Genomic DNA, 17199 nt, shown 5'->3' on the forward strand with positions numbered 1-17199 from the left:
ACACACACAGACATTTGCTCAGAATTTGATTCTGAGTCGATAGGTATACGTGAAGGTGGGTCTACGAGGTCAAATTAAGAAGTTCATTTTTCGAGTGATTTTATAGCCTTTCCTCAGTAAGGTGAGGAAGGCAAAACTGTAACCACCTCTAATCATTTGCAAGATGCATTAACAATAGAGAAATTCTTTTTGAAATGTGCCTTTTTCAAATTTTAGAAATTTTTATAATTATTTTTTTTTATTTGCCTGAATCTTTTATGTGACTTCCGTTTGCCTAACATTTGAAAATGTAAAAAAAAAAGTTTTTTTTAACACATTCAAAAAGTTATTCTTTATTTTAAAATGTCGAAATAAATATTTTTTCAAAGCGGAAAGTTTCACAACATTTTCAATATTAAACATTGAAAGTCGAACCAACCAATGGTTCATGAGATATTGGTGAAAACTTTTATGAAACCTTTTTAAGTTTTTTTTAGCATAAGGCCGTTGCAAATATTTTTTGAAGTTTATGGGGGGAAGGGGGGGGGGGGCAAAAAATTAAAAATATAAAAAATATAAAACAAGCTATGGTCTCTCTCAGTTGTTTTGCAATCATTACTTTTCAAAATATTCAATTATTGAAGAGATTATGTTTTTCGCCGAAAACATAACTTTTTACGCAGCTGTACATTGAAATTCTACAAAAATTGAAATATTGTTGATCGATCCCAGACATGCTAAATATGATTTTAAATGCAGGAAAATGCATTTCTAGTTGTTTTCAGTTACTTAGTCTTCTATTTCCTTTAATATTTTGAAGTTTTTGAAAACATTTTTTTGTCCCTGATTTTTCGAACCGTTTTTGAGGGGGGGGGGGTCGACATAAACTTTGAAAAATATTTAAAAAGCAAGTTCCAAAGAACAAATTGGCATCATTGTATTTGCTGTTTTTTAACGTGAAACGTGAACAATATTTCGTAAAACAATAAAGCGAAGGCATTTTAGAATCTCACCTCAATTACGGACTTCAATATCAAGGTCCCAGGAGTGAGTGCCAGTTTTCAATGAGCTGTATGCGGAAAAGTGACTGTGTCTCCAAAGTGATAGCGTTCCAGCATCTACCCGCCGCACATTGGGTAAGTAGGGGAACTATACCCTATCTCAGCCTATTTCTATTATCAGCCTATCAGCACTCTGATCATGAATTACAGCTTAAATAAAGTGTTTTTGACTGTTCCAAAGTAATAAATAGCTCAACATAAAGTGAGCAAGCTACTCTTTATTGTTGATACATCTGAAAATGTTGGTTTAAAAGCGGAAAACGGCAAAAGTGATGAGAATTGGTCGAACGGCTTAGTGTGATTAAAATGGGTATATTTTCCCTACTTCTGTCAATTTGCCAAGTAGCCTGTCAATAATCATAATGCCCTGAAAACTTCCTGCCCAGCAGTTCCATTTCCCAACTGAGATAGAGCGAACAGTATGTGTCCTGGCATCACCTAATCCCCCCACTCCCCCACCAAGTTATCTATTCCGGTTCACCGGTGTGCCATCCTCTTGTTCCTGTTCCCTCTTCCAGCCCAACAAGTTTCGACCGGCTTCTTTCATTGACTAAACAGCGCGCGCTCGATTCTATGTGCACGTTGACGTTTCGCTTCTAGCGCGCGCGAACATTCACACGATGAGCGACCCCGCTCGATTCTCTCTCGTTGAGAGTGCCGGGAGCTCGCACTCACGACGCTATAACTATATACACGGCCCGCATCGATCGTAGTAGGTTTCAGTTACGTTTTCGCTTTTCACCAAACCGGGCAAGCCAGAACGACGACGACGACGCGTCAAAGCAGGCGACGAGCACGCACGAGACTTGTCGACTCGAGAGGTGGCGGCGGAGAAGCACGTGTGTGCGGCGCGCACGAGGAACGAACAGAAGCAGAAGTAAGAGAGAGAGTTCTGCCTAGTGAGAGTCTTCGCAGTTGGCGCTGGAGTGAGTGAGTGTGTGGTGAAGAACGGAACAGAAGTAGAGGAAGCCAGAGAGGGTGAAGGAGAGAGTCCTTCCGCGTGTATCGAGTAGGCAGACTAATACAGGCGCAAAGGGAAGATACACAGTCCGTCAATACACACAGAGAAGAGGAAGAGCAGCAGAGGGTTCCCGTTGCGTTGTGCCGGCGACGCAACAAGAGGAAGAGTTGGTGTGTAGCAGAAGCGTTCAGGGAGTCGACAGGCTCGGGCCGAGTTTCGCTTTTGACAGTGTGTTTTGTGGCGCTGGCCAGGAAGGAAGTGTTGACGACGAAGACGACGAGTGTTGCGAAGCCGAACAGAAGCGTCGACTGTGTGACTGGAAAGCAAGCAAGTGAGCGCGCGAGAGTGTGTTCTACCCGGAGGAGGTCAAGCGCGCGAGCGGAGTACTAGTTTAGTATACCATACCGTATAGCTGTACACACAGGCTTGGACAGAAAGTGAAAATAGGCCTGTCTGGCCGCGTTACCTCAAGCCTCCTGGCCTCTGCACACCGTTTGCCGACTCTTGGAGTGCGGATCCAAGTGTGAAGAAAAGAGCCTTTTCGTGAAAAATTAACGTGACGTTTTGTGTTTACCGCGACGATTACGGAAGACTCGAGCTGAATCAAGCCCCAATGCCAAAGTGTTTTGTGAGATAGCGATTTTTGTCGACTTTTTTCGGTTCAGTTTTTTCCTGTGCAACCGTTCTCTATGTGTGTAACTTTTGTTTTGCTGTGTGGCAAACCTCAAGACGACGTTCTCAGGGAATCTCCAGCGTAGAGAAATCGACCGCGTCGAGACTACTGCTATTGCAGGAATTTCAAACCCGAAAAACAACTCAGTGAATGCGCTGCAGTGAGTGAGTGAGTGCATGGAATCCAAAAAAATAAAGGGAGAAAAAAACTCGTTATAGGGAGTAGAAACTGGGCCAAGTGTACTTGAACTACGAACGGGAAGTTTTTGATCCTGGTGAAGTACGAGAAGGAGCGAACGAACGACGAGATGAGCAGGATGAGTTGCAGCCGAATTAGTGTTAGAGAAGTGTTGCGAGCAAGTGACTGACAATAAAACTGTGAAGCAATTGGTGTTTTTTTTTTTGTGAGAGTGTGTGACTTAAAAACTTAGACTTCCCACCTATTTTTCATCAGAGAGCCTCTTCTCTGTGTATCTTTCTAAAACTTCAAGTGTCCAGCTTTCGGGCGGACCGCAACCAGGTTACGAAAATAGATACGTTAACGTTACACCCGTACCATCCGCTGCTCCTGATGGCGCCTCGACGAGGAACACTGGGACCGGTGGCACCGCCCTCGACGGCGACCACCACCGGAACAACCCTGGACCTGTTTGGGACTCTCGGTGGCGGAGGTGACTCAGACCATGGCTTCGAGAGCTCCCTCTCGGCCGATGGTTCCGGAAGTGAGGGAACCGGTCCCATCACCTGTATGACCCGATGCTGCGTCCCGACCGGGGATTGCCTCAAAGCATCCCCGCTCGACTTTGGCGCCATAAATCCCGAAGATCTGCGCGATTGCATTCGGGTGATCTGCAACAATGACAACTGCACCGCCGGTCAGTTCATGCACCGCGAGTGCTTCGAGCACTGGGAAGAGGGCGTCCTGAACTACCTCAAATCGATTGGTCGGGCTCGGTCCTGGTCGGACAAGCAACGCCAACAGAACCTCTGGACCAAAAAGGGCTACGATCTGGTCTTCAAGGCCTGCACCTGCAAGTGCGCCCGTGGCCACCTCCGCAAGGACCTCGACTGGATCCCCCCTACCTCGTCCTCCCTCTTTGCGTCGTCCCGCCTCGACGACGACTCAACCAAGAAGAAGAAAAAGAAGAACCGCCAGAACCAGAAACCCTCGCTGGCCATCTCCACCAGCCCCGGCTCGGTCTCGAGCAGTTCCTCCAACAGCCCCAACTCCCAGCTCAACCACCACAGCAATCACCCCCTGCTGAACCCGCTGAAACTCGCGGACCACTTTGCTACCTCACTGATACTGAACACCACAACCACCCCCACGTCCGGATCGGCCCGGAACCGCACCAACAGTCTGTCCTCGTCGAGCAACGGGTCGAGCACGCCGCCGGCCAGTTCCACCGGATGTTCCGGTGGGGCGAGCGACTGCCAGAGCATCTCGCCGGTGCACACGTCCGGAGGTTGCCTGGGGCTGGGTGGCGTGTCGGTGGCGGCCACGGCCGCGGCCCTGGCCAAGATGCCACTGACGCCCAAGACCAAGGTGGAGATCTACTCGGAGCGAGTTAGGTGAGTTGAGATTTTCTTTATCAATATTTGGAAGTGATTTTCTTCATTAAATGTGTTTCTTTGGATTCTGGTGGAAATTAATTTGAGAAAATCTTGTTGGAAGTTGGAATTCTTATAAGAAGTGCAAAGTAAAAGAAAAAATAATAATTGAAACGTGAAAAAAAGTGAATATTCAACGATTTTTTTATTGTTAAGAGATTGAGTAGCGAAAATTGGTGTCAAGTTTTTCAAATCGGATCTATAATTTTTTACCTTTTCTAATTTTAATTGCTTAGTTTGCTTGCTCTTCTCAGGCCAACAAAAAAAAATTGAAGCATTATTTAAAAATTCTTGCGGAAAAATTTATTTTTCACAAAGATTTCTTTTGCCTAATAATTCAGAATGCAATCTTAAAAATATTTGCTCATTTTTTTAGAACTCAGCAATATCTCAGGCAATTTAATTAAAAAGTTCTCAGTTGATTTTCGGTCTAATTTTTTTTTAAATATAAGGTTATTTTTTCGGAAAATTATTTCACCTCCTGTTTTTTTGAATAGCCCCTTAAAAAATAATGTGAAAATATATGTATAGAATAAGTTTTTCTTTTTAATTCCGGCAATAGATTAAAGTATTTACTGATATATATTTTCAATTGATTTGGTTAAATTGTTTGGTTAAGAACTGTCATTTTTTTTTTATTTTTTTCTAATGTTTCTTTTAGTGTGATAATAATATGAGAATTATTGCGTTTTTATGAATGCGTCCTTTGAATCTTTTTAAATGTAAGATTTTTATATGTTTTCTGTATTTCCCTCTGATAGATATTTAAAATTTTTCACTCAATACTTCTTCTATCAATAAGTATAACAAAAAAAATCAAAATACGCTTTTGATAATAAATAAAAATAATTAAATGTGTTTTTTTTTTCAACATTGAACGGCATTAAAAAATTATAATAAGCGAAACTGCCACCAAATTAAATAAAAAATAAAATCATTGCACAAACCTGAACAGGATATTTTTATGGAATAGTGTTGTCAATTTTATGATGTTGAACCAGGTTTCTTCAATGGCTTACGTGTTATAATCGTATATTTCAATAATTTCAAAATAATCGAAGCGTTAACTGATTTTTTTCTTGAGTCTTTTACGATTTGAAAATATTCTTTCAGATTTTTTCAATGAAATATTTTGTAATGAAAATTAATTTAAAACAATCAATTCAGTACTGTTGCATTTGAAAAAAAATATTTTAAACATTTGGGGAAGATGCTATTTCTCTTGCTTAAATTTTCCAAGCGAACAGTTTGTTTTATGTTCACAACTAGCTATAACCAGTTATATTTATTTTGATAATTTTTCAAAATTTAGATCTCTATTTTTACTCCACCACAATTCAAAGCCTATACTTTCTGGACTTTTCTATTGCAACAACCCCCTGAAAGAAGAAAATTACTCCACACCATTTCTCCCTCAAATCCTTCACACCTTTACCAGTTTCCCACCAAAGCAAAAATCCCAACCTACCTCTCGCCAAAGGAAATTTTCCCTTCGCCAACACGCCAACCGGAAGGTTATTGAGCGCTCCGGTTGATGTTCCCTTCCTTCTAAAATCGGCACCCAGCACCTCAGGAAAACAGCAAGAAAAAAAACCCTCCTGTGACCATTCCTCCGATAGGGCATCTAATTTTCCTTCGCCAGTGTCGCGCGATTTTCCCGACGGCACTCACCGTGGAAAGTTCGCTCTTTGCTTCATCACACTCTCCGTCTCTTGTTGTGTCTTGTTTCTCTCGAACGCACGCTGGAGAAACCCTCCGTCGTCGGAGTTTTGCTACCCTTGAACTTGAGATTTCGGGTATCGTTCAACCCTCGTCCCCGGTCGGTCGTCGCTTTTTGGCCGAAACCGGGTGCCGTTGTGCCAGTTTTTTTTTCGTTTTCCCTGCCGCTATCTGTGATGTAATGAAGAGAAGGATGCCCGAAGAGGATGGAAAATTGGGTGGTGGGCTGGAGTGGATTTTCCCTCGTTTGGGGTAAGACGAGATTTGATGACCTGATTTTCGGTTGGGAGAGATGGTTTTGGATGGCTGGAGATATTTTTAAGGGAAATGATGGATTTTGGAGTGAGAAAGGTCGCTAAGACACTGCTCAGGAGCTAGTAATCATGAAATGATCGAAATTACATCACAACATGTCGATATTGGCTTAAATAGCGAAAACTAGACCAATCCGGTAAAATTATGACTTTGAACTTCTCAATCACGGACGTAAGAATCGAGGTACCCCTGAACATTCTATCAAGATGCTGAGGTGTTTGTGAAAGTGAAAGTGTTAATGATGTTAGCCGACTGGTAAGTACGTCTGTCAATCTGTCAATCTGTCAATTCTGTCTTAATTTGGACCTAATGAACCTATATTGGGCCTAGTCCAAAATTTCTGTCACAAGAAATCTATTGCTTGTCTTCATCCGTTTGATGTTACAAAATTCAAATTTCTAGTTCTAAGTCACGTCACACGACTCACGGAATGGGATGTAAGTCAAATTCCTAGCAACACGGATCAGCTCCCAATCCTGATTACTCGCCACCATGAATACTAATTTGGACCCAATCTGCCAAACGGTGTCCGGCAAGCAAGTTCTGCCGCCTCCGTGTTTCCATCTCCGGCGTCTTTATTGACCCATCACGGCCTCCCCTTCTTGAAGCCCAGACGCAAGAAAAAAGGACAACCGACTAGACCAAATTTTTATCGCAAAGCCTAGCACTTTACGTACGCCGTCCCAGGACACAAAAGATAGTCAGTCCTCTTTGCTGGGTGGTACAAGGACGAAGAAAAGGCGAAACATTCCTTTTTATAGAGTTAGTTTCCTTGCGGGGCCGAAATAGGCCTTTCTCCGGCGCACGAGGGAGTTGTGATAAAATTTTATCTTTCCTGCGAGACCAACTTCTGGGGGTGGAGGGAAAGCGGCCAAGCAACAGGCCGGAGCCTCAAGGTCGCTCGCCGTTATCCGGAACGATTTGGATGGAAATAAGTTTGGATGGTTTACGGAGATGGGCTTTGCGAAAGTAGGTCTTTGGGGCGATCCTTTGTGTTCTCTGGAGGTTAGTGGGCATTGTTGTTACAGCCGGGAGGAAGTGAGCTCGTTAAGTGGCGAAGCTTAGTGTGGGAGATGTGAACTGATTTCTGACGATTTGATAGAATATTTCGATGCATATTAGGACATAAAAGTTGATTGGCTACCGGGAGTGATGCCCTGCAGTCAATTTGGGCGATCCTGCCAATCACTGTGCCCTGTAATATCGTCAAGACAAAACTTCAAACATCCATTCACCAAGACAAACAACTTGGACCTGAACAAAGCCATGTCCGTCCCGAATCGGGACTCACAAACAACATCCACATAAAGCTGACAACCAGCAATCCCTGTGGTAGATTCCAGCCAAAGTTTTGTTTGTTCGCGGCGTCGTCGCACTTTTATCAAATATAAAATTTCTTCTATTTACGGGCGCGGAGACAAATCTTGATTGGAAATCCCGCGGCCCTGTTCCGACCTACCCCCTGGTTGCTGGAGCTGATCAAGAAGGAACAAAAAGTTTGTTTGCTCCCAGGATTGCGGGTGGAAAATTCGGCAAAATCAGTCGCGCCGGATGCCTTGGCATCCGCGGGCAACGTTGGATTTTTTCCTGCTGCTGTCAGAGGATCGTTATTGATTTCGACTACTGTCGTTGCCGAAGACGACTACTGATTGACACCTTCGTCATGCCGTGTCTGAAGGGAAGGGAACGGATGTCGGCGAAGCAGAGGTTCCAATATTTGGGCAATTTAAGTGGTAACATTGACAGAATTGACAGAGTGGCAGAAGTACCTACCACCAACCACACCAGGTTTGGGCAACAGTAAAACACGTTCACTTTGATCTCTAATGCTCTAAGAACCTGAAAAGGTACCTCACTTCATACGTCCGTAATAGAGAAAGGCATTTGAGATAATTCAAAGATTTGAAAAGGTGAATAAAATTCATAGATTTGATATAAATTACTCAATAAAAATAGAATTGGGTACTAAAGCCCTATGTCAATTTTTATGTACAACGGTAAAAAACACGATCAAAAACCATTTCTGATCAACTTTTTTCATTTTAATGCAAAAAAAAAAATTGACAAGACAACATTTTTTCGATGGATCAACTATGGTCCCCTTGGAACGAGCTGTCAAGTAGGAGCTTTTCTGTCAAGAAGGACCGCGAGGATAATTTTTCAAAATTGATTTAAAAATCCATTTTAAACTCTTTGTGGCCGTACAAAGGGTCATTGTACTCAGAAAAATATTTTTTATCGCTTTAAACAATAATATCAGCAATCTAAGCTTCATTTTAGGACCCAATTACAGAAGTATGTAAAAGGGTACAGTTTTCTAAATTAATTTAATTGAGTTCTCTCAAAGCAAGGAAGCGTTATTATACACTAATTATTTTTAGATTTTGATAAGAAAACTTGAAAATTCGGTATTTAAAAAAAAAATAAAACCTTAACTAAAATTAAAATTTGACAGAATTGACAGATTGACAGAAGTACTTACCAGTTAACCAGGTTCCAACGAACAGTTCCTTTTCACTTTCACCTCAATTATTCAACAGTATAAGTAGGGGTACCTCGATTCTTACGTCCGTGATTGAGAAATGCATTTGAGTTTGATCGAAACAGTTGTAAATTGAATTGAAGTTGATATAGCAATTTGAAAATCCACGAGTTGATAGCCAAAGATAAAACAAATTCAAACCTTCCGAACCCCTGCCCCGCGAATCGCACAAACGACTTTGCGCGAGACGTTGCCAAACAAGTATTAAATATTTATGCTCGTTCAGCGTCGACAACACATCCGCGCGAGCCCGGACTTGATTGTGCGGCGGTGCATCCGATTCTTCACGCCAACCGACTTCCCGTCGAAGGCCTCCAACGAGTGAAAGAACTGCAGACGGGCCGTAGCCGCCAGCGGCCTCACTGACTCACTGATGATGCTCTACTAGACAAGGTCTGAGCCAAACATCGTCGTCGTGCTTAGTGGCCTTGATTTTATGCTCTTGGTCGCGTCATCATGCTCGGATGCACTCTTCTCCGCGTCTTCTTCCGCGCGAGATTCCGTCTGCAAACCGGCCGACCTTCCTCGTCTGGGCTGCAACGCGCGAGCTTCAATTGAATTTTAAATTAACCCTCGCTGCTCGAGCTGATCAACGCGACAGGGTGGTCCTGAACAACAGCAGATGCAATTGTTGCAATTGCAGTCAATTCAGCATGGGGAAGCCTAGAGAAGAGCGTTCGGGGAGGTCGGGCGACCGAAGTCTGCTCAGTCGAATGTAGGTGGATGCAAACCAGTTGTCTCCTTTTACGGAGGATTCGAAGCAGCCGTCGGGGTTAGACTAAGTCGTCGTAACGAGCAGTGCTCGAGGTCTTCACGTGTGTGCGGATTTAATAAGCATCCCAAGTTTATTGACAGGTTCACCCAGGGGTTGACAGAGTTATGGGCTGAACTAGACCTGCAGATGTGACACCGATATGATGGGACGGCTCGATGGCGTTGAACTTGGCCGCTTTGATGCTGGGATTGGGTACAAAAGGAGGAAACTGGTAGGATGGCCAAATCTCATTTATGTTTATAGACTGAACAGTAACCAAAAATGATTTGAATACTTCATATGTTTGATTTTAACTGAATTTAACGTTCTTAACTTTATTTTCAAGCCACTTAAGTAATACTTATTAAGTCATTGTCATTGCTTAATGTGAGTTTTAAATTAAAATTCACATTTCTCTTGAGATATATGATATAACTTTACGAAAAATAAGTTTTCGCTGAGTTCTGGTAATACTGATACATTTCGAAGCGCTTTTATGCAAACTAGAAAAAAATCTCAAGTTTTTCGACTGAACAGTGGTTTAAATCACTTTATATACTTTATATGTTTGTTCCCCACTAAACAAAACATTCCCAGCTATCAATCCAATCCACTTAAGTAGTACTTATCGGTTCGTTTTCGCTGCGAATTTCACGCTCGAAACCCCCCAAACCCCCATTTCACGCCCCATTCCACCGCAACTCCATTTCAATTGCCCGATCTAACGCAGCTGGCTGACAACACTTCCGGCGCTTGTCTAGCTATGCAGATTTGCGTCCCTTCTGCGCTCCACGAAAACAAACTTTAGCAATTTCCATATTGCGCTACCCGCCCGCTGCTACCCCGCACACTAATCAGCATCGCTGTCATTTGCGTTAACCTTTCATCTCCTTCTTGGTTCCGAAGGAAGGCGAGAGTCCTGGTCCATTTCACATGTACATGTTTGCCGCTGACTGTGCAAACTTTCAAGACACTTTTTACGACGTCGCACACAAGTTTGTGTGCGAGCTTTTTTTTTTTTTTTTGCACTGCTCTATCGACGACATCCCAACGAACCGTTTTAGGTGCAAGTTCATAAAAAAAGATTATCGTTTTTATGGAGACCCTCCTCGACCTCCCTGGCCATTTCCTTTGCTCTGCGAGCGCGTTGTTGGCTAAAGATTATGAACTATAATCTAATATAAGAGGTTCCTTCCTCTCGGCCTTTGAATTGCAACAGCTGGAACGCCAGGGATGCAGTTTTCTCAACTTTTTTTCGCAATCCAGCAACCAGCTTCATTACTCGGTATTTTTATGTGAATTATGACTTTTGCTGGTGGAAGCCGGGCGCGACTTTGATGCAGCGAGTCCCGGGATTTTGTTTGTTAGTTAAGGGAGGAGCCGAGAGCGAAAAAGCTCATTAAAAAGAGCTTTAACTTCATTACCGGCAGCGGACTTTGACTGCGCGTTGGGAATTGCTTTGAAGGGGTCGCTGAGATGATTAATTTCTTCAATATTGACGGAACTTGGCAGGTTTGACAGAAATTGAGTGGTTTACAACACCAAAGTGACATGTTTTTAGCTGTAACAACTTGAAATTTAAGAAATATGATCCAAGGGTGAAACCAAATAATTCGACTGAAAAGTGGTTGAAAACGTTTCATATACTTCATATGTTTCATCTACCTTGTTCAAATGGTCACGAACATCAAGAAAAATATACTTAAGTAGTACTTATGTAATCATCTACTATGTGATTTATGTAAATGTCCATTTAAAGGCACAAAATCTTATATTTTTTGGTTCGTTCGTTTTGGAAATATATCTTAAAAGTTTTTTTTAACGTTTTGTTTAAAAATCAATTTATTGGTCAATCCAACAAAATTGTTCAATCAATTTCAATAAATCATTTAATACAACTTTTAACCACTTTTTATACTTTATATTCAGTTTGTAACCCAATCTTCAAATTCTTCCAAATGCATTCCGCCCTGTTAAGTACTACTTATCAAATCATCTTTCCGTTCAAAAACGCAACTTTTGCTAAGCCGCCACTCTAAATCATACCATATGAGTCACAGCCGTCTGCGTTGGGGATTAAAATTCTCAATTTCCGTAAAAATACAGCCTTCCACCCACCCACAGTCACGTGGTGCTCGGCACGCTTACACCAACAATAAACCACAAAACACTCGGCCATCGGCGTCAGTGAAAACCAGTTGGAAAAACAAAACAAAATCATGCCAACGAATCGCGTGTTTGCCCATGCTAATCTGGCGATGAACGGCCTGCGCGCGTTTGATTAATAGTGATCGCGATTTGTTGGTGTGTGTGTGTGTGTCTGTGCGATTTATGAGCAGGGAAATTCGAACCAGCTTAGCAAAATCGAAATTAAAATATTCCCTCACGATTCACCCACGAGAGCAACCGGTTTCAGATACCACTTTCTAGGTCATTATCATCGAGCGCTCGTTTGTGACGAAGCAGCAGTAGTTAGTCATTTGGTTCCCAGCGGAGCGCTGCACTGATCATGCGATAATCCTAATTGGCGGCTATTAGGTGCGTGCTTAGACCCGCTCGGTTGGTGGCCTCCACTGGGTGTCAAGACGCAATCAGATGGTTGCAGGAAACTGTCAAAATTCAATGTTTTCATTGGTTTTGACAGCGCTGGAAGTGGTGAATCAAGTTCAAACAGCCGTAACTCGTCGGCTAGACTTGATAAGTACTACTTAAGTCGGTTGCTTGGGAAGCTTTGATATTGAGTAATGCATTTCCACAGACATATAAAGTATATAAATTTGTTTAGGGTACTGTTAAGTCAAATTAGTTTGAATAAAATTTTGGTATTGCAGATGATGAAGTTATTAAAAAATCATGGCATTTACAAAGCTTTTGTTCAGCATTATATAATTTTTTATTAGAAGAGTATGTACATAATTTTTGTTCACCTTTATCATAAAAGTTAGATAAATACTTTATATAAGAAGCTTAAACATTATATATCCTCATTATTACAAAGCTCACACCCCGCTGAGTCCATCCTGCCCACTTAGGTAGTACTTATGTATTCATCTTACCACCCTAAACGGCAATTTAAAACTATTACGTCGCATTTTCCCACCGGAACGCCCAACCCTTCCCCACGCCATCAACGTGGTAAACTGGGTCACCAAAAACAAATCATAAATCAATCCCAACTTCGCAGTAGCTGCTACCGATCTTATCGTGTCAAAATCTTCCAACCGAAACCGAAACAACGTCATTCTGTGCTCAACCTGAAGCGCGATCGCCACTAATTGCCCGGTGTGCGTTCCCTTTTGTGGCACTAGCCCGTTCAGTAGCAGCAGCAGCTGCTGCTGTTAGAACAATAAACACAAACCGCATGCAATTAATATCTTTGAATTAATTGAAACCGATCCGGAATAGGTAATAGAGCCGTAAAAACACCAGCGCGACACACTCATTAGGGGCCGTAATTTATGCTAATTTGGGCAGCGTGCGCGTTGCAACTTTTCATCGTTACGTAGCTTTTTTTTTTGGGATTTGGGCTGGAAGTTTTACAGGCTCACCTGTTCTAGCGGGAGGAAGTGGGCTGTAAATTGCATTTTCGGTGGTGCATTTCGTGTAGTTTTGGATACCTTTTATAGCACTAATTTGGTTGAATTATTTGAATGGTAGAAGGATTTGGGCATTTTAACGGTGCAAAGATCTAAAGATATTTTTAAATTTATGAGAAAAAGATCTCTCACAGGGTAGTAAAATACAACTTAAGTAGTACTTAAGTAATCATTGAAAGACAAAAAATCGTGTGAAATTTTCTTTCTACAGTAAAACCACTTAACACACGATCAAAACACTTTATATATTTCATATTCACCTTGGGCCACGTTCGCGATACCCCTCCGAACCGATCGGACCCACTTAAGTAGTACTTATCAGTTCGTTTTCACGCCCAAAACTGCACTGCAACCATCGGATGAGCCAACCGCGCGCAACCGACGAGCGTCCCCTTAATTTCGGACCGCGTGACGCGAATCCATTAATAATTCCCACTCCCAGGCACAGAAAACCAGTACGCTGGCCATAATTTATGGTCGTCCTGGTCCTGCACAAGAGCGAAAATCAATTCGGTCCGCGGCAGAAGCCCCGACGAAAGTAAGAACCAGAGGTTCGAACCGGTTTGCTCGCGGTTCGAATCCCGGCCGAACCGGCTCCAAATTCGGTGCATGCTGTCTCTTATTGTAGTTTGTAAAAAAAAACTCAGTGAAGATTGTATTGTTCACTGCGTGGTCGCGCGGTATTCGCGGAAACAAGAAGCAAGAAGGGAAGATCGCTTGATGAAAAGACACGCTTCGAAAAGATTATATAATACTTGGGAGGGGAAGCAAAAGAAAGGAAAAGAGCTCTGGGAAAGAACGCGCGGAGCAAAAGGTGAGCCCGTGCCCGCTGTATTGTTGTTATCGTTATAGATATCCGAACGCATCATTCCGGCAGAGGGAACACATCGCACCAAAAGAACAGCCCCGAATTAAGAGCGGAGACGACGACGACGTGATGAAAGGAATTTTTGTGCGGATTTACCCGTGTTGGCGCGCGGGTTGAATGAAGAGACACACACAGTTCGGGGCTTTGTTGGAGGCATTCCGAATCTGGCTGAGTGGTTTTGGTTGTTCTGATTTTTTTTTTGTCTCGCTGATTCGGATGTCTAGATGAACTGCTAAGTAATGGTTAAGTGATGTTTTTTGAAAGGTTTTGAGCTGAATTTTCATTTTCATGTGACATATAAAGTTTGTGAAGACATATAGACATTATTTATCTAACTTTTGTATGTCAAATTAAAGAATAAGTGTTTATTTGACTTAAATTGCAGTCAGCACGATATTTGAGCATAAATTTTGAATGAAATGTTAATCGTAATAATGTTTTAGACCCTTTTAGTACTTTCCTCAAAAAATATTGCTACGCTGCCCTACTGATTACATAAGTACTACTTAACATGTTTATTTCAAATGTTTTGAGTATTTTCTCTAAATAATAGATCTTATACAATGTTTTCACGATTGTTTACATATTATTTATCTAAGATTTTTTCTTCGCAACCAGCAAACCACCCACAAATTGGGTCCTAAAATGAAGCTTAGATTGCTGATATTATTGTTTACAGCGATAAAGCTTATTTTTCTGAGTACAATGACCCTTTGTACGACCACAAAGAGTTTAAAATGGATTTTTAAATCAATTTTGAAAAATTAACCTCGCGGTCCTTCTTGACAGAAAAGTTCCTACTTGACAGCTCGTTCCAAGGGGACCATAGTTGATCCATCGAAAAAATGTTGTCTTGTCAAAAAAAAAATTGCATTAAAATGAAAAAAAGTGATCAGAAATTGTTTTTAATCGTGTTTTTTATCGTTGTACATAAAAATTGTCATAGGGCTTTAGTACCCAATTGAGAAATTGACTTTCTGAGTACAAATAAACAACTGTCTCAGTTCCAGCGCACCGCTCCAATGACTCACACAATGTAATTCCAACGCTGCAGGTGAACACTTCCTCTCACCATAACTCAACTCCACTCAAAATTCATGTCTTTCTTCCAAAAAAAACCGCGCGACTCCTCAAGGTTAACGCAATTTGGCTTCACGGATCGTCGCTCGTCAGCAATTAGTACATTTCACGCAACGCACCGCGTGTGGCCAATTCTCGTGGAAACCAGCTGCTGCGGTTCCAGCAGCAGTCAATTAAATTGCAAATTTGTAACAGAAACGGCGAAAACTACAACAGAAACAAAAAAATCGGCCTGCGACCTGCGACGTTTTGTCATAGACACACACACAAACGTTGCATAACGATGAACGATGACAGTGTGAGGTTGTTGTTGTTTGTTGACTTTTTTGCTTTGTTTTTGTATTTATGTTTATTTTATTCAAAATACTTTGACTCCGGCGCTTGCAAAGCTAATCTTAATGGACCCAACAACCGGAAGTTGGCTGTTGACAGTGTGTCGAGTCGTCGTCGTTGGACTGACCTTGGGACGTAAAACGCTTTTGTTTTCATTGGTGAACTTAAAATGAGCTTTTTTGTGTTAGGAGGTTAAACAATGGGCAATTTTCTGGCCGTAAATTACGGACTTTACTTAGGGAAGCTTACGTAACTTAGTCAATTTAATTGCTCAGATTAAAAAAATAAGAAGTAAAGGTGACATAATTGACAGGTTTTGACAGGTGTACTTACCAGTTTCTTAAAATTACACAGAAAATACTGCAATATGTACTTACCGATTTACGCAGGAATCGTTCAAATTAATTGATATTTTATTCAAGTACTATAGAATTGAAGTCCGTAATTGAAGAGCAATTGATTGATTTCCTGCTCAACCATAAATCGCTCCTTTCTTTTGTGATTATTACTACGAAGAACAACCACCAAACATTCCTAAAACACACAATTCAAAGAAGAAAAAACAAGAACAAAAACACCATCGAAACCAGTCAACCAGTAAATCACGTTCTGCGCACTATTATTCAACAAATACCAACCGATTAACCCTCCCACGCCAACGTAACGAGGACAAAAAAAAAAGCGAGATCGAAATGCCGCTGAATCAACAAAACAAAATTCTCTTATCTTTCATCAAAACCTGGAACAAAAGAGGCCTTTCGCTCACCAGAAGCCCCCTCACTCTCTCCCGGCAATCAATTATTATCATTATTCTATTATTCGAGCAGATCGTAGTTATTTATCGTACTTCAACAGGCACGAAATGCAACCAAGGCAAAAAAAAGAAGTTGAAATAAAAACACTTCAGGGGGCACAACCGCTGGCTGGCACTAATCGGTTTTTAATAAATTACCAGCGGGGATAATTTTCTTTTTTTTTTTGAAGGAAACGCCTTCTTTTGCAATCGCTTTTGTTGTTATCACCTAACGGGTGCTGTTTCCTTGATGGAAAAAAATTAGGGTGAGACGTCACAAGTATTAATCTAGAATGAAAAAAAGCTAATTTGCATATTAATTGATATTTTTCGGTGGGAACACAAGATTGGAGGGAAGCCAATCGATTTCACTCGATATACACTGTTTGCGAGCTGTTGTGAGAACATTGTTTAAATGACTTAAGCAGCTTCATGCAGTTTTTATGTTGTGTTTTCCTTCAAAATATAACCATTTTGTAAAGTTGAGTAAAAAAAAGCCTTAGTTTACTAAAGACATTTTTGAAGAAGTTCGTAACTTAAGTGGATGTTATGACGAATGTTTTCCAATCAACATACAAAGTCTTCAGGCGTTTTCAACCACATTTATAAACTTTTCAAAAGTTTAGACTAACTTTTCAAACCTCCGTTTCGCTTAAATTAAAACTAATTCTTACTAGTTTCCATTTCCTTATGCCCAATTCCTACCAAATGAAACTTTACAACCTCAATATCCGCTGAACAAGTGCCAACAATCACATTTTCCTAATTAAGACAACAAACATCCCCCGTTGACGTCACCCCGTCATCACTTCCAGTACCAAATTTAGTTCTTCTTCCATCACACATGACCCATTAGCGCCGCCACCGACGAGGTTTACAAGCCGGTTTTGTACTCACGATTGTCACAACTAACCT

General features: G+C 41.5%; 1 protein-coding gene across 1 annotated transcript in view; it reads left to right on the forward strand.

Moving 5' to 3' along the window:
* Positions 1–1797: 1797 nt before the first annotated feature.
* Positions 1798–17199, forward strand: part of LOC6035429 (headcase protein) — a 115438-nt gene continuing 100036 nt past the window's right edge. The window contains exon 1 of the mRNA XM_038248141.1: positions 1798–4245. Within this exon, the coding sequence (XP_038104069.1) occupies positions 3245–4245 (1001 nt within the window). The 5' untranslated portion in view covers positions 1798–3244. The remainder of the gene's footprint in view (positions 4246–17199) is intronic.

Source organism: Culex quinquefasciatus, chromosome 1, assembly GCF_015732765.1.
Source record: "Culex quinquefasciatus strain JHB chromosome 1, VPISU_Cqui_1.0_pri_paternal, whole genome shotgun sequence".
In the NCBI taxonomy this organism is placed as follows: domain Eukaryota; kingdom Metazoa; phylum Arthropoda; class Insecta; order Diptera; family Culicidae; genus Culex; species Culex quinquefasciatus.